The sequence below is a fragment of the Plecotus auritus genome (assembly GCF_963455305.1).
Source record: "Plecotus auritus genome assembly, chromosome: 6".
NCBI lineage: Eukaryota > Metazoa > Chordata > Mammalia > Chiroptera > Vespertilionidae > Plecotus > Plecotus auritus.
In genome coordinates, this window is record NC_137773.1 from 83,829,035 (window position 1) to 83,850,681 (window position 21,647).

The 21,647-nt window shown below is 54.8% G+C and overlaps 2 protein-coding genes across 3 annotated transcripts; both read right to left on the reverse strand.

Annotated features, from left to right (window-relative positions):
* Nucleotides 1-1,415: 1,415 nt before the first annotated feature.
* DIRAS1 (DIRAS family GTPase 1) lies at nucleotides 1,416-7,629 on the reverse strand. The gene is made up of 2 exons (XM_080673839.1): nucleotides 7,502-7,629; nucleotides 1,416-4,722 (listed from the first exon to the last, which is right to left on the reverse strand). Exon 2 carries the CDS (start codon nucleotides 4,652-4,654, stop codon nucleotides 4,058-4,060), a length of 597 nt encoding a protein of 198 aa, XP_080529965.1. The 5' UTR covers nucleotides 4,655-4,722; nucleotides 7,502-7,629; the 3' UTR covers nucleotides 1,416-4,057.
* A 4,243-nt stretch (nucleotides 7,630-11,872) lies between these two features.
* SLC39A3 (solute carrier family 39 member 3) lies at nucleotides 11,873-20,795 on the reverse strand. 2 transcript variants are annotated; one of them, XM_080671753.1, is made up of 4 exons: nucleotides 20,580-20,795; nucleotides 19,767-19,887; nucleotides 18,826-19,139; nucleotides 11,873-15,747 (listed from the first exon to the last, which is right to left on the reverse strand). In XM_080671753.1, exons 3-4 carry the CDS (start codon nucleotides 19,033-19,035, stop codon nucleotides 15,013-15,015), a joined length of 945 nt encoding a protein of 314 aa, XP_080527879.1. In that variant the 5' UTR covers nucleotides 19,036-19,139; nucleotides 19,767-19,887; nucleotides 20,580-20,795; the 3' UTR covers nucleotides 11,873-15,012. The 2 variants fall into 2 exon arrangements, with proteins under 2 accessions (XP_080527879.1, XP_080527880.1); XM_080671754.1 differs by lacking the exon at nucleotides 19,767-19,887 and having other exon boundaries at nucleotides 20,580-20,696.
* Between the last annotated feature and the right edge of the window lie 852 nt (nucleotides 20,796-21,647).

A 21,647-nucleotide genomic window follows, 5' to 3' on the forward strand; every position in this document is an offset into this window, starting at 1 on the left:
GAAATCAGTAAAAATATATATTTTAAAAAATATAGGTTTCTTGATGGCTGAGATTTTTGGCAAGCCCCCCACCCCTTAAATTTTGCACCCATGTTGAGTGTCTCGCACTCCTCACCTAGTCCTGGCCCTGCTTATAAGTTTGTAAACAGCTCTGGGCCTTTTAGCAAATGGAAAACCAAAGCCCCGTGGGTTCCTCTCCAGGTAAGATGGGGCTTTTAATGCCTGTCTGTTCCCCTCAACTGATTGAAATAAGTGTGGTGGCATCAGGGCTTGTGTGGTCTCCTATGGGGACCACAATGTTCCCATGACATCTCAGTGCCCTTGTCATAAAAGCCCAGACTCTTCCCACAGCACACTAGGCCCTGTTTGACCCTGCTTACCTCTCTGATCTCCTTGGCTACCACCCTTCCTTCACTCCTCTCCTGCCACTCTGGCCTTCATTGGTTCCTGCCTCAGGGCCTTTGCACATGCTGTTCTCCCAGCCTGGTGCTCTATCCCAAGTCATTCTCTTCGGGCTGCCCTCTACTTCACCTTCATGTGTCAGCTCAATGTCACCTCCTGAGTCAGCTTAGCCTCCTAACCACCTGGACTCCTGTCCCCATGTCACTTTTGGAGTCCAGGTTTCCCTTCTTCCCAGCATGTATTTGAAATGACCCGATTCAGTTCTTCGGTGTGTGTATGGGGGATGTCCTCTCCCCCAGTTGGTTATAAGCTCTGAAAGGGCAGGGACCCTGGGGTTTGAGTCAATCATTGCTTTGTGTCCAATATCCAGGAAAGGGCCAGGCACATAGTGGGTGCCTATTACATATTGGATGAATGAATGAATGAACAAATGAATGGATGGTGTCTCAGTTCTTCTTCCCAGTCTGTCCCTGAATAGACTTTATCTCTTCCTGCTGAGACACCTGCCTGGCCTAGTCTGAATGGGTGGGAAGGAGGCTGAGAAGTCACATGGGGCAGGTGGGAGCGGTGAGGAGGAGGGCAGTCCCTCCCTGCTCAGTCCCCCTGCCCAGGCATCTGTGAGCACCCCTACTCACCCGCTCTGTGAGCCCTGCAGGGGAATTGCCCAAGTTCACAGAAAGTCCAGGGAAGGTGTCCCAGGTAACGTGTGCAGAGGAGCCTGGGCCAGAGCTACACAGGGCCAGTGTTCTCAAAGCCCAGGCGGAAGCCCTGGAGCCCAGATTGCTCCTGCCTCTCCTTCCTTCCTCACGGCCCTCTCTGCCTGTCACATCCCATCCCTCACCTCCCTACACCCACAAGGCTCTCACTGCCCACCTCTCAGCCCCTCCCTTCCTCATCCCCATTACTTACCCCTGTCCCTCACCCCTTCCATCCCTCACCTCCCCATCCTTCATGTCCTCATCTTTTACAGATGGCCAGCTGACCCCCCCCCCCCAAAGAAGGACCACTGGTGGGAATGTAGGATCCACTTCTTTATTGCAGGAAAGACTATTTCTAGAGCGAATGCTACACAGACCCCACAATGGGGGTGGGAGTACCCACATGCAGGGGGAGAACTGGCAGAAACAGGATTACAGCAAGCATGGCCTGGCATGGTCCCCAGACCCAAGGATACCCAGGCAGGACAGGCCAATAGCCAGGGCAGGCTCTGCCCCCTCCTGCTGCAGAACCTCTTAGTCCCCAGGGTCAGGGCAGGGCCTGAGGCAGGAGAAGCCTGGAGGGGTGGGGCCCCAGGGAGATTGTGCTATCAGGGTGTGTCCCTGAGAAAGGGCCGCAGACCCAGTGCCCAGCCTCACCCACTCAGGCACCTTCAAGGCCCAGGAACCACTCCCGGGATGGGGGAGGGAGCAACACCAGCTGCTGGTGGGTCCTGGACCTACCACAGGATAAGGGGACTCAGCTGTAATCAGACAGAATGCTACCAACTCTTCCATGGACTCATCCATGTGCCTGTCAGTCACAAGTGCACGCGCACACATACACACACACACTCCCTCTCTCTCATAGTGTGTCCCATAAACATTTGTGGAGTAAGCAGTCACATGAACAAAGAGAAAAATAAATACTCTTTCACTAAGTTGGACACAAACCGTCCCTCTTATCTACAATAGTCCCATGTGGTCACATGACTGGACAGCCACATGGCCTGTCTCTCTTTCCTCTCCCTCTCTCCACATGGCCTGTCTCTCTCTTCTCTCTCTCTCTCTCTCTCTCTCTCTCTCTCTCTCTCTCTCTCTCCCTCATGCACAGTTCAGTCTCAGCGTGCACACGAGCACACAAGCACATACACATGCAGCTTTCTGACACCCAATGGTGCAAGAGGCCCAGGGAGAGGCCCAAGGGGCAAGGACATGAGGGCAACTCCCGCAGACAGCCAGTGGGCAACTGAGGTGCTCGGTCCTGCAACTGCAGGGAACTGCGAGCTGCAGAGAAGCATGGATCTGGGAGTGGGTGCTTCCCAGGCAGGCCTTCAGAGGAGACTGGAGCCTGCGCAGCACTCTGATCTAGCCTCATAAGACCCCGAACAGAAGGCCCGGCTAAGCCATGCCTGGGCTCCTGAACCACAGAAACTGGGAGATGATAAATGTGTGTAGTTTCAAGTTGCTGAGTTTGTGGTCATTTGTTATGCAGCAGTAGCTGACTGATACAGATTTTTTAGCTGAGAGTCACCTTGCTATAGCGTAAGACACAGTGAGAACAAAACAGGTTCACAGATTCTCTCCAATAAATCACGTCACTCACTCCCGAAAACACAGGCACTTACAGCCACACTCATGCTGTAATACATCACAAATATCCTGACCTGTAAACAACACCACCACCCACCCCTATGTTATTAAATACACAGACTGTCACGTGCGCATACCACCCCAGTGACAGACACACACACACACAGACACATATATAGACACATTGGCCCCTACACAGCAATTTGCACAAATGCACCATCCCATGGTCACCCCCCAACCCTAGCCTGTCATTGTCAGACACAGTCCCAAGAGTGTAGAGATACCTAGACATGTACACCAAAACACTCAGAATCTCATGGTTGCAGAGACACCCCAACTGCAAGACACAAGCCTTCCTGGGGTCCCCCTTTAAGGGTACAGGTGGTGGGAGGAAGTGGGCTAGGCAGGGTTCTGCCTTACCCCTCTAAACAGGGCCCCAGGTACCCCACCCAGCACCCCAGACCCCTGCCTAGGGCTCAGTGGTGATGCGCTGTGCCAATCTTTGTAGGCTGTGTCCAGGAAAGCCCCCCATTTTTACACCAGGCAGTCCCCAAGTTGTGCTGTGGCCATTGGCCAGTCCTGGGCCTCCCTTGCCTGCACCCCAGGCCCAGGCTGGGAGAGGAGTGGGGTTCTGGGCTGGGAGGGCACTGCTACAGGCCCTGTGGTTATTGCCTGATGGCCTGAGGTCCATCCTGCAAGCCACGCCCCCCCCCCAACTGTGGAGAGAGACATGAGAGTGGTGGTCAAGGACCTGGGGCAGGGAGCACAGGCCAGAGGTCATGAGGGATGGAGGTGGGGAGTAGAAGGAGTGTATGTTAAACACCAAGTAGGAGAAAACAAAATTTAAGGTTCCTGTGCATTTCAACTTGTCCCTCCCAGCAAGTTCACAGTGATCTAATGGGTGGGGCAGCACAGGTCTGGCTGGGGGCACCCAAAGGAAAGGACCAGAAATGGGGGTCCTGGGAGAAACAGAGACAGGCAGAGATGGGAAAATCCAGTGTCCTCAGTCCCCACAGGGACAGACAGCTTCCCCATTTTCCCATGTGCAGATCAAGGGGGCCATTTCTAGCACTTGGCTTTGGGGGGTACAGATAGGAGGGTGGGGCAGAGAGACAGAGCAGAAGGCAGAGGGATGCAACAGAGCTGGGTTGGAGCCCCAGACCTGCAGGGCTCACCAGGGCCTCGGAGTCCCCATCAGGAATGTTGGCGGATGGCAGAGAAGTGGAAGTGAGAGGGAGAGAGAGGAGGGGAATTGGGGAAGGATGGAGAGAGGAGGAGAAGGCAGTGGCTGCAGGATGGTGTGGGGAGAGGCATGGGGCCAGAACAGGGGCCAGGACAGGGGCTGTCTGCAGGTGGGCATCCCAGGCTCACATGAGGATGCATTTGCCCTTGATGCGGTCTGTCCTCTTCTGTTTGCTGGAGCGCTTTCCATCGATGTTGAGGCTCATGTTCCGGCGTGTCTCCAGTGTGAGCAGCTCCTGGAAGAGCTCCTTGACATTGTAGTTCATCTTGGCCGATGTCTCCATGAAGGCGCACTTCCACTCCTGGGCCACCGCCTGGGCCTCACGGGTGTCCACCTCCCGCTGCGTCTCATCACACTTGTTGCCCACCAGCATGACTGGGATGTCCTCCACGCTGCCCTTGATCTGCACAATGAGCTGGTAGATGGGCCCCAGCTCCTCTAGCGACTGCTTGCTGGTGACGGAGAAGACCAGGATGAAGGCATGGCCCTTGGAGATGGATAGCCGCTGCATGGCCGGGAACTGGTGGCTGCCTGTGGTGTCAGTGATCTGCAGTGTGCACACGCTCTTGTCACAGCTGATCACCTGTCGGTAGGTGTCCTCAATGGTGGGGATGTAGGTGTCTCGAAATGTGCCCTTCACGAAGCGCAGCACCAGCGAACTCTTGCCCACACCACCAGCACCGAACACCACCACCCGGTAGTCATTACTCTGCTCAGGCATCTTCCACGCCGGGGGTGGAGGTCGGAGCCAGGAGGGCTTGTGCCAGCTGCCAGAACCCCAGGCTGACCCTGTACAGAGAGGAGTGGCAGATGCAAAAGGCCACCTGACCTGGAGGGAACAGCTCTAGGTCTGGGGGCAGGAGGGAAGGCTTCTCAGAGGAGGTGGCCTTTCTCCTGTGTCCTGGGAAGGCCCTTCTGGTTGATTTAGCTGACTTTTCAATTCTGCCCTGCATGCAGGCTCAGAGCCAGGCCCCTCTTCTGTTTTTCCCCTCAACAAAATCTGGGGCCTAAGCTCCTTCCCAGGGGACTCTGGGCTGGAAGAGAAGTGAAGGTGACTCCTTGCCCCACATGCATGCTCCCCCAGCCACTCACCCAGGCTGCATGGGCTTTTCCCTCTCTTCTCAGCTTAGCCGTGGGCTCCTACAAGCCAGCAGGCCTGGATCTGTGACCTGGGCAAGCTGCTAAGCCTCAGTTTCCTCCTCTGCAAAGTGGGTGACATGGTGCCTCTCTCCAAAAATCGCAGGCTCCCTGCTCTCCCATCAGCCCAGAGGCTCCTCAACCTTGTGGGGCATCTTTAAAATGCAGCTTGCAGGGCCTCAGCCCTGGAAATGATTAATCAGTTGGCCAGGGCCATGACCCTGGGCACCTGCATTTTAAAGCCATTCTCCTGCTCTCATGCCATAAGCTTGATCCTAATGCTGGAGGATCCAGAACCCCAATGTGCAAATCATGACACTGATTCCCCATAAGCAGCCCTGAAAGGCAGAGATGCACATCCAGATTGGGGATGAGAAAATTAAAACTAAGGCCAAAGAGAAAAATACCTGCTCCGTAAACTCTGTACCCAGACCATGGTCTGCCTGCCTTGGCCTCCCATTCAGGTCCAATGTATCCATATTCACAGGCACAAAGCTGCCCAGAAGGGGGTCCTCTTATCATCTCTCCCTCTCCTGAGCTCAGAGACGTCCATCAGCCTTGGGAAGTCACAATGCATAGCAATTCCTGCAGCGATGGAGGTGAAGGAGCCCTAGAATGGGCATGGGAGACAGGAGGCCTGGCTCCAGCATCTGTATCCTTCTTTATAAAGAGCAGGAGAGACCCCATCCCTTCCTCCTTCCTCACTTCAGCCAAGTTCCCTAGGTGTGTGTGTGTGTGTGTGTGTGTGTGTGTGTGTGTGTGTGTGTGTAAGACCCGATGATGTGAGCCTGATGGCAGGAATGTGGGCAGGTAAACTTGGTGTCTTTGAGCCTCAGTTTTCTCTGTGAAACTCAGTGCCCACTCCCCAGAGTTGCAGGGAAAATCACTAGGATGCCGGTGAAGGAGGTGGAGAAAGCCCTTAAGCAGGGCTTAAGGAAACCTTCTATAAGGGTGGATGATCAGGATTATTGATCACAGGAGCTCAGAGTATGAAGCACTTGGCCTGTAGTTGGCTGGGAAGGCACGTTCTGAATGATCACAAAGTACCAGGTTTGTCAGAAAAAGATATAAAATAAAAGTAATAGCCGGCACATACTCCATAAATTATGTGCCAGCCAAACTCCCAGGAGCTTTAGCAGTACTAACTCATGATTGGCTGCTAGGCATGTTGGTGACATGGTGACATGTATGGCAGTGCTCCACAAGAGAGGACACTCGGTGGGGGGCTGGCAAGGGGTGCCAGCCAGCTCTGCAGTCACTGCTCTTTCTGGATGGGTACACAGTGTGCAGCCAGGCACCACCACAACTGGCCTGGGGACCTGGTGTGGCCAGTGACAATCAGTTCTGCTGCCCCACACCCAGCCCTAGCTTTGTCCTGGGTGCAGACCCCCTGGCAGGGGTCCAGGCCAGTCAGTAGGGTATCTCCAGGAGAGGCCCCTCTGGGGCCTGGGATCTCTGACTAGGAGCCCCCATTTAGTCACCTCTAGTCCATGCCAGGCACCCATTTGAAAACCACCTTCACCTCCTGCAGGGCAGGAGTGGGGGAGGGGGTCTCAGGCAATGAGGGTTGGAGGGGGAGGCACTGGCTCAAGGTCACAGAGCAGGGAGGTGGCAGAGCAGAGCAGGATTTGAACTGGCCCTGGTTGGCCTCACAGCTGGGAGTTCCCCTCCCGTGCAGAGCAGCCCACCCTGAGACTCCCCAGGAGGAAATCGGCCCAGCCCTAGGTCCCCAGAGCCCAACGAGGGAAGCTGCAGCAACCTTAGATGCAAGAAAGCAGGCTGGACCCAGGGGAGGGCCTGGGGGAGGTACTTGCCTAAATTGGGGGGTAGGGGGTGGGGTCAGGGGTCTAACCAGGGACTTATGAGCGGCTTGGTGGGAGAGGGCCTGCTCTAGGGGGCTGAGAGTGGAGAGACACACTCAGGGGGGCCAGCCCAGGGGCTCCCTTTGGCCAGAGGAGGATCTAAGTAGTAAGGGAGGGAGCCAGACCAGTGAAGGCTCCTGAGTGAGGGGCTTGACTGGGTGGAGAGGACCAGAGGGCTAGTCGGGCAGCAGTGGGGGGAGACAGGCCCAGGGCCCAAGTGGCTCCCCATGGAGGGGTCCTGGCTGAGTGGGACGGCCAACCCAGACAGCGGGTCTGAGGAGGACTGGAAAGGGGCTGGCTTGGCCGTGGGGGCGCCCTGTGGGTATTGTGGGGGAAGGGAGGACGCGGAGAGGGAGCTGTCCAAGGTGGGAACGGAGGGCGGCCCGGCCAGGGCACAGTGGACTGGGGAGAGGTTCCGGTACTGGGCCGGGCGGGAGGAGGGCCCGGCCCCTCAGGCTGGCCGGGAGGGTGGGGCTCGGACAAAGGAGATGCGCGCAGGGTAGGGCCCCGCGGGCCAGGCGAGTGGGATGCAGCAGGCCCGCGCCCCGGCCCCAGACCCGGCCGCCTACCTGGGCGCTCGTCCCTGGGGCGCCGCCGCCGCTGCTGCTGGCCGGCTCCGTGTCCGCTCCCGCGCCGCTGCCCCCCGCGTGCCCGCCGTTGCTGCTGCCGCCCGCCCGAGCCGCCGCCGTGCCCGCGCCGTCCCCGCCCGCCCGCCCGCCGGGCGCCGCGCTCCGCCCCTCCCCAGGGACCCGCGCCCCCGGCCAAGGTCACCACCGCCCTGCGCCCCAGCGCCCACGCGCGCAGCCCAGCCCAGCCCAGACCCGACCCCGCGCTCCCAGCACCAGACCCCCACCCCGCATCCCCAGCCCTGGACCTCAGCCCGAGGCCCCCCGCCAAGCCCCGAGAGCGTGTAGCCCCGCCCGGACTCCCTCCCGCGCACACCCGGGAAATCACTAGGATGCCGGTGAAGGAGGTGGGGTCTGCTTCTTCTGGATCCCTGAGTGGGAGCTGGCGCGTTCAGGGTCACTCGGAAAACCAGGTCCTGGGCATGAAGGGGAGAGAGTGGAAGTCACCCCGGAGACAAAAGGAAAGGGCTACTGGCAGAACTGTAAATAAGGGGGACAGGACACCCTGGGGTTGGTGGGGGTCCTGGTCCAGCACAGGAACCGGCTCCAGAAAAGGTACTTTGGTGGAGTAAATAAATAATCAATCAACTAATAAATACTATATAATTTTATTAACCAATGTTGCCCAATAAATTCAACAAAAGTTTAAAAGAAAAACAATAAATAGCCCTAGCCGGTTTGGCTCAGTGGATAGAGCGTAGGCCTGCGAACTGAAAGATCCCAGGTTCAATTCCGGTGAAAGGCACATGCCCGGGTTGTGGGCTCGACCCCCAGTGGGAGACTTGCGGGAGGCAGCCAATCCATGATTCTCTCTCATCATGGATGTTTCTATCTCTCTCTCCCTCTTCCTTCCTCTCTGAAATCAATAAAAAATATATATTTTTAAAAAACCCCAATAGATGTGTGAGAAGGTAGAGGGAGCCCCAGAGGGTTTGGGGCAATGGGGATGTACTGGAAACAACTCCCCCATCCCAGGGGTTTGTTGGAGGGGGAGACAGAAAGGAAGTGAAGAGGGCCTCCACCTGGGATGGTACCTAAGGGCAATCCACCAGGGCGGGAGAATGGCAGGTGGGCCCTTGATGGATCTGGTGGAGCCATTTGAAGGTGGAAGGTGAACAAAGGGGGTTAGAGGGAATGGACTGTTTTTGTTTTTTGGTTTTCTAGTATGAAAATAATTATCTTCCTCAAAGACATAACTGAGAATAAACGTGCGTCTTTCAGAAGTGTCCGTGCATTTGACATGACTGTGTGCCTGTTTAAGCTCACAAGATGCCATCATCCCTGCCTTCCTGAAGACCCACTAGGATGAGCAGAGGCTCATCTCAGAGGACCTTGGAGTGAAGCGGCCAGGCCAGGGGTGTGTGTGAGACAGCCCCAGGCACCAAGCCTGTTAAAGGAAGGTGGCTCTTGATGGGGAGGCAGACACTAGGGTCCCACAAGGATGGGGCTTTCTGGGGTCAGATCAGTTGGAAGATGAAAGAGGCTCTTTGGTAGGTGGTGAGCTCCCCATCATGTGGTGTGTGAGCAGATAGTCAGCTGAAGCCGAAGAGTCCCTCTGGTTCTTGGTTCCTTGATTCTTGCTGACCCACTGTTTCTGTGGCTCTGGCTCAGGCAGACTCTTCTGGACTTGAAGGGCCCCCTTTCTCCAGACTCAGCCCCTCCACTGCATCCTTAGGCCTCTCTTACCTGGACAGTCTCACCAGCTTCCTTTCTGGCTTCCCAGGATCACTCACCAGCCTTCTTCCATTCTGGCATTCAACTCCCAGCCTTCAACATGAGCCTCCCCTCCTCTAACACCGGTCTTATCTCCCTTTGCCTCCATGTCAAGGTCCAGCTTCTCTGCCTGGCATTCAAGTCTCTTTATGAATAAAGTCCTCATAGTTTCTCATCTCCTCCCAACCCTGCACACCTCCCTTCTGTCCTGTCTTCCACCCTGTGGGGTGCCTCAGAGGGTGGACTGGCCCCACCCTTCATCTCAGGATGCTGTCAGCCAGATATGGGCAGACAGATGCTGACTTCTGGTCTGAATCACCATGTCCCAGCCAAGTGCCCCTTTGAGCCTTAGCTTCCCCATCTGTGAATGAGGATCACTGCTGTCTGGCCTCTTAGGGTTGCTGGGAGCAATTGGGATGATCTACATGGGGCTGCGGGGCACACAGGGGCTGAAACAACAGCCCAGCTCCCTACCACGCTAATGGCCTGCCTGCCTTCATCTCCTGAGTGACCGGCTGGTGCTGGGCTGGGCCTCTGGCCTCCGGCCGATTTCTAGCTCCTGCAGGCGTCATCCCAGGCTGGGACAGGCTGACTCATACACAGGATCGTGGGCACAGCAGCAGTGCCACTCTGCAGTTGCTATTTATAGCTCTCAGGCCAGGCTTTCAGCCTCCAGAGCCAGGGAGAACAGGCCCGAGAGTCCCCTCCTCATTCTCCCTAGGGCACAGAGGCCAATCCCCACCCCAGCAACCAAAACTAGGACGGTAGTACCCCCTCCCCTGTGGCCACCTTCAACATAGGCCGTGAGCATAGAGATGTGTATGGGGGAGTCACCAGCTGTGCCCCCTCTGGTACATGAGGTGCAGAGAAGGCAATTGGCTCACTGGAGGTGGCCCATCTGAGAAGAGGCTGGACTGAGGCTGCAACTCCATTGGGCTCTGAAGCCACAACCCAGCCTTCTGGCTTTCTGGAGTCCCGGCTCAGGGTCGGGCACCTGGCCTTCTGTTGTCCATGACCTGCAGAAGTCCTCTCAACTGCAAGGGACAGACGTCCACCTACACAGCCCCAGTTCTCTTGCCCTTGCAATCCATAGGTCTTCTCCCTGCCTCAATGCTCCAGGCAGGGGCCATGCTACCTCATTTACCCCTTGACTCCCACCCTTCCCCTCCGCTCCAGCCCAGCATAGGTGCCTGTGTGAGAGAGGCAGCTGGGTCGAATTCTCTGCTCTCTGCTCTCGCACTCCAGGACTAATGCAATCATGCAGGCAAAGCAGAGGCTGAGCTTCACAATGGCCTCTCACAGATGCAGTTTGGCCCACCAAGGTTTTCATTTGTTTTTAAGTTTGGTGTCAGCATTTTAAAATAAGGAGATTGCCAAAAACCAGTTTGGAAAAATGAATGGGCTGGCATCCATGAGCCTGAATTTTGCTGGTCAGGATTTGCAGGAGCTGGACCCCAACCCAGGGTGGAAGATGCTGGGTCCTGATGAAAGCCACCTGCCTGGCCCCTGCTGGAAAAGTTTCCATCTTGTGACTCACACATAGCCCTCACAGATTTCCTCCCTGACCAGGTTGCTAAAATTGACACTGCTAAAATTGTCCCGCCTCCTTTCACCTTGCTTTTTTGTCTTTGGGCCTCTTATTGCTCCCCGATATTGATCGCATGTTGATGTAGCATGTCTGCCTCCCTGGAATGTGAGCTGCCTTCCCTGGATCTCTCCCAGGGCAATCCTGTCTCCAGGGGACACTGGGCAGTCTGGGGACACCTGGATTATCATACTGGGGGTGCTCCTGGCACCACGAGGGTGGGGTCCAGGGATGCTGCTCAATATCCATGTTCAGACAGCCCTCCACAGTGAATGACTTGGCACTCCAGTGTTGAGGGGAAGACCCTGCTCAGGCAGCCAGCTTGTGGGGCCCAAGGGGCTCAGCCGGTCATTCAACGGAGAGGACCTGTCAACCGTGGTGGCTGTGTACTTTTCTCAAAACGCAGCACCTCAGCAGTGTCTCCCATGCACCCAAAAATCCAGGGCTCTGAACTGCCCACCTGCCACACCCGGTTCTCTCCTGCCTGGCTAGGCATGCAGCAATCACTTCAGCCCTCAGCCAGAACACCAAGGCCTGCCAGGTCAGCTGTTCTTGCCCAGGCAGTTGTGGAGGCCTGGAGGGTGGCAGGGACAGAGGGCATATCCCTGCTCCAATCCAATTTGGCCAAAGCACCCTGACAGCCCAGAGAAGGGTTTTAGGGTCTTCACAGAACCACTCACACACCCTACAGCAGCTCCCCTCTGCCCTTGGGAGCCTCAGTCACTTCCCCACCCACAGGTGGTTCTGGGAAGGCCAGATTGGTCGGTCACTGGCTCTTTCTTGAAGCTGGCAGTTAGCTCAGAGAGGGCGCAGGCTGGGCAGCTGGGGTGCACGCCCCTCTCCTATTGCTGGCCAGAGCAGGTCTGAAGGTATTGTGTGCTGGGAAACACCATTCCGTTTGTTGCCTGCTTTGGGGGCCCTAAAGATGCAGACAGGCCCATGAATTGGTGCTCTCCCTTCTCCGCCCCGTGATAATAACTTCTCCACAAGAAACACAAACAGCAGACAACAGAAGTCCCGACACACTGTTATTATGGTTGATTTAATCCATGAGGTCTAGATGCTGCCTTCTAATTTTCTTCTTTTGTCTCCAGATCAAGCAGGGGAACCCAGTTGACTCCATCCAGCTGTCGCCTGTGCTGTGAGCCCCTATGCAGGGCAGACTGTGGAAGGCCTTGGCTGGTTCACTCTCTGGGGTGGGGCTGTACTGGGCACTGTAGGGTGCTGAGCAGCATCCCTCCCCCACCACCCCCCACTCCCACTCAATGCCAGCAGCATCCTTTTGTGATGACCAATGTGCCCAGACATGGTCCCGAGTCCCTGGGGGCAGAATCACCTGGATTAAAAACCAGAGTTCACTGAGACCGCTGAGGAGGAATCTGCGTCCCAGGGCCATGTGACGTCTCCTTGATGTCAAAAGTCGCAGAAATGGATGAAGCCTTTTGTGGCCAATGTCCTGTTTTGTGTTGAGTGCTGGTCCAGGGCCTCAGGTGATAACCGACCTGCAGTCTTATTCAAGCCTAAGCTCCTGCCACCACATGGCAGTGCTCCCTTGTCAGAGCTGGTGGGGGTGGAGCTGCTGAGCTGGCCTCAGAAGACCCTGGAAGGATTTGGCCACCATTGGTAGGTAGACCTCAGGAATGTTTTTTCTTTAGCCTCTGCCAGATGGGCCGACCACTCTTCCTACCTCACTGTGGAGATGTTCTGATCCTTGGCCAAAGTGGGAAAAGCTGACCCACACTGGTTGAGAGACACCATCCCCCCCTGCAGCTGGTTGACTCATGGTGGCTCCTGGCATTGGACCCCACTGTAGGCAGTAGGGGTAGCCTTCAGGAGCTACTGGGGCAGGCCATGTCCTTTCCTACAATCCTGCTCCCCAAACATCTCAGGGCCTTAGTGTCACCACAGGGCCTAGAAGCACATTTGCTATGACTGGTGGGACCCTAGGGAGAGGGCATCTGGGAGTGGCCACAACCCAGCAGGATAGGCACAGGCAAGCTGGGGAGACAAGGATGACAGGACCCGGGACAGTGATGTCGAACTGAAGGATGGGCAGAGGACACTTGGGGATTTCCCTCCTTGTTGGTGTGGCAATGCCCTTCCTGGGCCTGCTAGTCTGGAAGCTGGTTCAGAGTAAGGGGAAACATGGTCTTGGAGGTTCCCCTTGTGGGCATGGGAGCTGCTTGGAGGACAGGGACCCTGCTGTGTGCACTTTTGGTGATGGGGTAAGGGACATGAAGCTGGGGCCCCTTACCCACTGGATTCATGGGGACAGGGGCCCCTGAGCCTCCCTATGAGGGAGCATCCTTGCACACCTCCAAGTCAGGCCCTGATGCCTCTATCCTATCCCCTGCCCTGTTCCATCCCCCCAGCTGAAGGCAGACTCCAGAATCTGGTGGCTCCATGGTGACCCACCCTGCTGGAACCTTCCAGTTCCTGGGTGAAGTGGGGCAGGTGGAAGCCACAGCATCAGGTTTAGGATGCTGCAGAGGATGATGTTCCCACACGCACAGGGTCATTTTCCTGGCTTGAGATCAGGACCAGACCATGTGGGGTTGGGAGATGGGCCCCTGGTAAGTTTTAGATAGAAGTTTCTAGAAATGGGCCCAATATGTTGACAGCACCAGGGTAGGAGTCAATATAGTAAAAGTGGGGAGAGGGGGAGGGAGAAGGGTCTGGAACACACATCCCTGCTCTCCCAGACTCTCGTAACAGAGGCTGTGGCCAGGGCTGTTGTGAAGGTCATGCCCTCTTGCACCTTGTGCCTAGTGGGCTGAGCAGGTAGCAGCAGGCCAGCCCCTGAGGCGTCCACCTTTGGATTAGCAACAGTATGCTCCTGGAGTCCCCAACCTGGCGAGTGTGATGACCAGGGCTTCACTGAGTCCATGGCAACGGGAAGAGGGACCTGTCCTTGTTGGGGAACTTAAATGGCCCTATTGCAGCTTTTCCTAGCAGTGGTGGACACAGGAAGGCAATTTGAGATTTCGGAAAGGCGCACACCTTGGCCCTGAGCCTCCCAGCTGAGTCAGGAAGCAGGAAGGTATAACAAACAGGCCCTAACAGCCCGTGACAGAGCTGAGAGAAGCTGAGGCTGGGCAGAACTTAGCCCAGGTCACCAGGCCCAAGCATCCTCCCACCACACCTCCAGGCCAGGCCAAGCAAATCCCCCAGGGAAGGCTCGTCCCATTCCCACTCCCCAGGCATGCCCCAGGTTGCCAGGACAACAATGGAGGCTAATGAGAGGTTGCCATAGCACCAAGGGTTTGTACCAGCCAGGCACTCGGCAGTTAGTCTCTGCTCTCTTGCACCACCTGGGACTGGCTTCCTCTGTTTGTGTCTGGTGAGGGGAACCAAGTCTTTGGCCCCTGCCCCACAACCTGCAGAGTCCATTTTACTCCAGAGACCCTGGGCACACATGGGACTGTGAACCAATAGCCAAGCTGCCTCCTGGCCCTGCCCGCACATCTCTCAGCCTGGCCCTGCCAGCACATCTCATGGGTCTGTTCCTTCAGGGAACCCACACACTCACCCTGGCCCAGCAGCCCCAACTCCCAGTAGGGCAACCTTCCCATGGGGGGGGTGGGGGAGGGCAGCACCAGAAGGCAGAGGAGACGGTAGTCCTGAGGCACCCAGGACCCTGCCTGTCCCTGTAGTGGCAAAGCTTTGGGTGGCAGGAGGCACAGAGCTGCCCCATCTAACCACAGAACAGACACTCCATGCTAGTGGCCTCCTCTGTTAGCAACAGAGCCAGTGGGGGCAGAGGACAGAGGCCTGGGAGCCTCCAACAGCTCCTGTCCTGGTCCACAGTTTGTGTGTGGTGTGGGAAGGATCTTGGTCTGACCCCATGTGGATGCCCTGCCCTGCCTCCCATGTGAGTTGCCAGATCCCCACGCCCAGGTTGACATGGCCACACAGCTTTGGTAAATACCTTTAAGAGAAGTATTTTACAATAGGGTTGCCCTGAGGCTGGGGGTGTAGAATCTAGGGTGCAGCTTGGTCTTGGGTAGCCTCTCTGTGTGCAGGCAGTGGCTGGGGGCCTGAGCTCCCCAATGCAGGGAGAGGGAGCTGGGGAATGTAGCCTGTTTCCACCTGGGGGCTCTCTGAGAACTCCAGCAGGATGGGGGGACCAAGATAGATAATGACAGCAATGGGATGTTCACCACTTGAGGAAGACCATGCCGGCCAGCACGGTGTAGCCCAGCACGAGGAAGAGGACTTTGAGCAGGCGGTCATTCTTCTCCTCCAGTTCCTTCCCCAGGATCTCAAAGAAGGTGACAAAGAGAAAGGTGCCACCTACCAGACCCTGCAGTAGCACCGAGGCCACACTGCTGGGCACTCCCTGGGCACTCTCGATGCCCAGGCCAATACTGATGCCCAGGGGGATCATGGCACTCACGGTGATGGCCAGCTTGGCTGCTTCCCTCAGGGGCATGGAGCTCCGAGCCATGTTGATGCCTAGGGCCACAGCTACCAGCGTCTCGTGGATGGCCACACCCACGAACAGACTTACTACCTTCTCCCCCTCCTCCAGTAGGCCCAGGGCCAGGCCCTCAAAGATGGAATGAGCCGACAGAGCGAAGACCAGGCTGAGGAGGCGGAGGGGGCTGGAGTGTGACAGCTCTTGGACATTCAGCCCGTGGCTGTGGGTGTGAGGCTCCATGTAGATTGCGTGGCCCCGCGCAGCCCCCATGAAGGGGCTCTCATACTCTGAGTCGCTGCCAGCATCTGAGCCAGCGTTGAAGGTCTCCAGGTCGATGAAGGACGGCTTCTCCTTGCGGAAGGTCAGGATGAGCTGCTCCAGGAAGACAGTCATGAAGAAGCCTAACATCACAATGGTCTCTGCCAGTGGGTAGTCAGTGGTGATGTGCCCAAGACTCAGAACTTTCTGGAGCTGGAGCGGAGGATGTGAGAGAGGGAACAGGGGAGGGAGAGAGAGGTGAGAGGGGTTCAGAGGCAGGGACCCAATGCAACAGGGCTCATCTGACATCACTGTTCAATTAGCAAAGCACAGACATACCCAATTCATATGAGAAGTAAAAGGGGAGGGGGTGATGGGCTCATCCTTGATGGATTAAACAAAAACCCTATAATAAAGGAGTCATGAGGCCTCACCGGAGAGAGCTGAATTGTGGCCCCCAAAGACACATCAACCTGGGACCTCAGAATGTGGCCTTATTTGGAAGATGGATCTTTGTAGATATATGTAAAGTATTAAGGGCTGAATTGTGTCCTCCCCCAAAATAAAAATTCATATATTCAAATCTCTAAGCCCCTAGTACCTCAAAACTAACCATATTAGGAGAGAGTCTCTTGAAAGAGGTGACTCAGTTAAAATGAGGCTGTTGGGTGGGCCCTACTCCAATAGAACTGGCATCCTTCCAAGAAGAGGAAGAGACACCAGGACCACAGAGAGGCAGAAAAGGGAGGCCTGAGAAGGACCCAGCCCTGCCAGCACCTTGAGTTCAATCTTCCAGCCCCCAGCCCTGGCATAGAATAAGTGTTGTTTGAGCCACCCCATCTGTGGTGTTTTATTTTGCCACTCCAAGAAACTCACACATAAGATAAGATCTTGAGATGAGGTCATTCTGAGTTAGAGCAGGCTCTTAATCCAATGATAGGCATCCTTATGAGACAGAGGTGACAGACACACATGCAGATGCTCCATGTGATGACGCAGCCAGAGATAAGGGGTGATGTGTCGGAAGCCAAGGATTGCCGGCCACCATCAGAAGTTGGGAGAAAGCATGGAACAGATTCCCCCTCAGGGCTTCAGAAGGACCCAGCCCTGCTGACACCTTGATCTAGGAATTCCGGCCTCCACTTCTGTGATATAAACCAGCCTTTCTGGCCCCAATACCTGCATGGGGTTTGCTTCCATATAATCCAGGTGGGGCTCTGTTTCCAGGGTCTTCCCATTACTCCAACTTCCTGGATAAAGGCTTGCCAGCACATTCAGACACCCATCAGATCCCTTGAGTCAGCACCATTCAATAGAATGTTCTAGATACACTTTCTATCTGTGCTGTCTAATATGGGAGCCACTAGCTATGTGTGAGGACTTAAAACATGGCTGGCGCAGCTGAGGACTAACATATTGAATTGTACTTCATTGTAACTCACTGAAACTTGACTATCCAGGCATGCCAAGCAGCTGCCACACTGGATAATGCAGTTTTAGACACTGTCCAGCAAAGTGGGCTGTGGACCCCTCGAAGCACAGGTTAATTTTCCCTGCATTTGTAAGGATGCTTGCACACACTGAGCTCTTTCCAGCTCTGTCCAAAATGTTCCTCCTTCAGTTTTACTCACAGCTAATGGAGGCTCATGCTTTGGGTCTTGGCTTACATATAATTTCCAAGTACTTTATCTAAACCAGGTACCCCAGTCTCTGCTTACTGCCCCAATCTCTTCTTTCCCTCACAACCTTCATTACAACCTGTGATTGTACATGCACATTCACACACACACAGACTTCTCAACTGGGCCGATCCTGCTCTCAAGGGAGAAGCGCAATGTCTGGAGATATTTTGGTTGTCATAACTTGTTGGGGGAGGTGTTGACATTGGGGCAGGGCCATTCTCTGTGGGGGTCATCATGGGCACTGTGGGGTGATAAGCAGCATCCTTGACGACCATTCACTTGAAGCCAGGAGTACCTCCAGTCATGACAATCATAAATGTGCCTAGACATGGCCCCATATTCCTTGTGAGCAGAGTGACCCCTGGATGGGAACCCCTACTGCAGCAGAAGGCTATAGTTCTGTTGAGAAGCCATTTCATTCATTTGCTAAATGTCTCATGGAGGCCTGCATGTGCCTCACTGGGGGAAAGACCAGCTCATGACAAACACAAACTACATCCAGAGGGATAAACATGGATTGGAAAAGACAAGACAGACACACAAAAGCCACAGCTTGTGGCACTGTTCTTCCTGTGGCACGACTAGGTGAGGGCTGGGAGGGACCTGAGCTGATGAGGCGTGGAAGTCTGTGGGCAGGGATGCAGCACAGGAGTGGTTTCTGGAGGACCCTGAAAGGGCCAGGTGCACTGAAGGGGGATAGAGAAGAGTAAGGCCATTACAGTAGGCCAGATGTGAAGTAGGAGGATGAGAAGGGGTGATACAGTGGGAATGCAAGAAATGGGGGCAATTCTGAAAGTGGTACTGAGGGTGCAGAAGCCGTCAGACAAGACTCTAATTTAACCACATCTATGCCAACTGTATGACTATCCTGTGCTGTGTAATGAAGGAACATAAGTTTAGTAGCATAAAGTAACACAAAAGCATCATCTCACAGATCTGAATGTCAGAAATCCAGGCACAGGTTGCAACTTGAGGATGAAGCAAGAAGCCATGTTGGGGAGGCCCACGGGACAAGGGACTGAGGGCAGCTCTCAGACAGCAGTCAGGAAGAAACTAGGCCTTGAGTCTGACAACACACCTTACAACTACATTAGCTTAGAAATTGACCCATCCCTAGTTGAACCCTGAGATGAGACCACAGCCCAGTAGACACCTCGATCGTTGCCTCCTGAGAACCTGGAGCAGATGACCCAGCTAAGCAGTGTCCAAACCTTGACCCACAGAAACTGTGAGATAATAAATGTGTGTTGTTTTAAGATGCTACATTTGTTATCATTTGTTCCGCAGCAGTAGCTGACTAATACAAGAGTTGAAGAGAGGCCACAACTGCCAGCTTCAGTACAAAGTGTATGCTCCCAGGGATAGATGGTCTGGTTAAGTAACAACGAATGAGCCCACCGGTTAGGAGCCCCAGGTCTAGTTTAAACCCCATGTTTACCAGGGAAGGCTCAGAAAAGAAAAGCAACCAACTCATGGTCACACAGCAAATTCATTTTCTACTTTCCATCACCCTTTGGTGTAAAGGCTCCCACCAAATTCAGGGTCAGAGCTGAAAAAGCATCAGAGACCCTTGGCATTGTATGGCTGAGACCATCCAGGGAGCTCTTACCTTTTCCCTCACAGCAGGCAGTAAGGCATTGAAGCAGGTGGCCAGAAAGACCCCACCTCCAAAGGTGTTGCAGAGCGAGAGGATCTTTTTCGAGCGGTGGGCCTTCTCAAAATCTGTCTCGATGATCTTCACAGGGAGCAGGGAACCCAGCAGCATAAAGAAGAACACGCCCACCATGCAAAGAATTTTGACCACTAACAGCTTCACCATGGTGACAGCCTGGGCTGCTATGGTCACTGCAGGGCCAAACCATGTGTGGATGCACACTCCCGTCCCACGATGTGCTACCAGGGGCTCATGCCTCAGTCCAGTCACTGTAAACACCAGGGACAATCACATCAGCTATTGGATTATCTGACCAGATCTAGTGACCAAGCCCATCCTGCCTTCCTCCCCCTCATACTTCACCCCACTCCAGGCCTGGCACACATCCCTGCCTCCTGCATAAACTTATCCATGGTTGCGATGTCCAATACAGCAATCACTAGCCACATGTGTCTGTTTACGTTAAAAGTAAAGAAAATGTAAAATTCAGCCCCTCAGCTGAACTACCTGTATTTCAGGTGCTCAGTAATCATGCGAGTCTAATAGACACCATATTGGACAGCACAGAGAATGTTTCCATTGTTGGCAGAACGTTCTATCAGATGGTGTTGTTCCATTGGTTCCCCACAGACCTCACGCAAAATCCCAATGCTTTACCCTGAGGCTCCAGGCTATCAGCTCCTGCTTCACCACACTCACTCTGGCCTTTGTGGTCTCTATTATGTGCCAAGTCCATTCTTGTCTCAGGGCCTTTGCGTGGGGTGTACTCTCAGGCTGGAACATTTCTCTCTATGACCTTCCAATGACATCTTGTCTTTCAAGTCACTACTTCCAGGACCCCAGAGAAGGGCCTCCCCTGGCCGACTTCCACCCTAAACTGTATCCCCTGTACCTACCCAGAGGCCTGGTGCACAACAGAGATTCAGTAACGGCTGGCTGAACAAATGGATGTGCTGAAGCATGTGGCCTTCTTTACATGACTCAATGAGCCAACGTGGAGCAGTTTTCCCTCTGGACCTGAAAATGTCACCGTCAGTATGAGGGACCTTTGGCTGCTCCCCTGTCCTCACGTTTTCGCCCAACCTCCCAGTTCTCACTGCCCAAACCCCCACTTCAGTGAGCTCTTCAGGTCTCAGCTCAGATGCCACCAGTTGGCGGTCTCTCCCATCCCACTGCCTGACATTTTTCTGGCATTTTATGTGCTACAGAGAACTACATAATTTAAGTTCTGGAATGTCCGCACTGGCCCTCGCCTGCGACATCTGTGGGGACAGCGACTCTGTTTTCCCCAGCCCAAAGCCAGGTACACAGTAGGCGGCCAATAAATATCTGCTAGGAGTCCCTATGACCCAGTCTGTGGAGTGGGGGTGAGGGTGGCCTCGACGCTCTCAAAGTAAGGGCTGAGCGGAGAACCGGACGATTCATTCATTTATTTAACACGTATTGAGCGCCTTCAGTATGCCCCGCGAGGCACCAGGCGCCCCGCGGAGGACGAGGCTCACATGTCCCCAGAGGGGACAACTCACGCTCTGCAGGTGGAACCACCGCAAATCACATAGATCTCGCCGATAAAGGTGAAGCCAGGGCAGACGCCTTGCCGGGCCTGGGTTAACGGGCTGGACAGTTTCCTACAGGCCCCGGCCCCGCCCCCAGGCCGCGGCCCGACCCCGGCCCGGCCCCGGCCCCGGCCCGCCCCGGCCCACACATACCTCCGTAAGGCCCGCCCGCCAGTGCCTCCCGCCGCTCAAACGTAGCGCGGTCCACTCTAGACCCTACAGTGGCGCCCCGGGTGGAGGCCCGGGTCGGCGAGGAGCAGTTCACGCCCCGCCTACGCCCCTGCCTATTGGCCTTCCCAAGCACCGCGGGCCTAGACATCCCATTAATTGGCTGCAATGTCTGCCATTCATCCTGAGACTCCGCCTCTCCTACCAACGCGGAAAAGTAGTTTCCTCTAAAGCGGTAGGTACAGCCCCGGGCAGCTCCGGTGGGAAACTACAACCTCAATAGAACGGTTCCGGCAGGGTTTGGCTTCCAGAGCTGTCCAGGGGCACTTGGTGCTGAATCCCGCTCAGATTGAGCCTTGGCCATCTGCGGGACACGATTTCCTACAGGAGACTGTCCCTCCCTGAGCGTCCTCACTGCTGATGCCCTTTTTGTAGGCTTAAGAAGCAGATTTAGGGGACTCTCTCCCCCTCCCACGTGGGAGTCTGTGCTGTGAGATTCTTTCTCCTTCCCCACGTGGGAGCCTGTACTTGCTCTTCAAATAAATGTCCACCTTTGCTAATGAAGAAGAAGGAGAAGAAGAAGAAGAAGAAGAAGAAGAAGAAGAAGAAGAAGAAGAAGAAGAAGAAGAAGAAAATTTATCGGTTCAACATCTCCATTAACTATGTGCCAGGACCTTTTCTAGAAGAACATCTATGAGCAAAATAAAGATCTCCCTTTTGGAGCTTACATTCTAGGAGAAGACAAAGAAAATAATGGATAAACAAAATAAACAGAATTATATCAGAAGGTGACACTTGCTCTAGAATAATAGAGCCCAGTAAGGGTGGTGGAATTCTATTTAAGATGCCATAAATAGACATTTGAGCAAAAACTTGAATACGAAGAAGTTAGTCAAGTGGATAATGGCATTTCACATGGACATACACATATAGGCATGAGTGTATAAGAATGCCAGTGTGGCCAAAACACAGCGAGGTGGGGAAGTGTATTTGGAGATAAAAAGGAGACCTTAAAGGGTATTAAAAGGACTTTGAGGGAAATTGGGGAATCAT

What these genes read in the sequence shown, in the direction of transcription:
- SLC39A3 (XM_080671753.1), bottom strand. Translation starts at nt 19,035, where the DNA reads ATGGTGAAGCTGTTAGTGGTCAAAATTCTTTGCATGGTGGGCGTGTTC. An exon ending in TGCCTGCTGTGAGGGAAAAG is followed by an intron (nt 15,748 to 18,825) that starts GTAAGAGCTCCC and finishes CCTCCGCTCCAG; the next exon opens with CTCCAGAAAGTTCTGAGTCT.
- DIRAS1 (XM_080673839.1), bottom strand. Translation starts at nt 4,654, where the DNA reads ATGCCTGAGCAGAGTAATGACTACCGGGTGGTGGTGTTCGGTGCTGGT.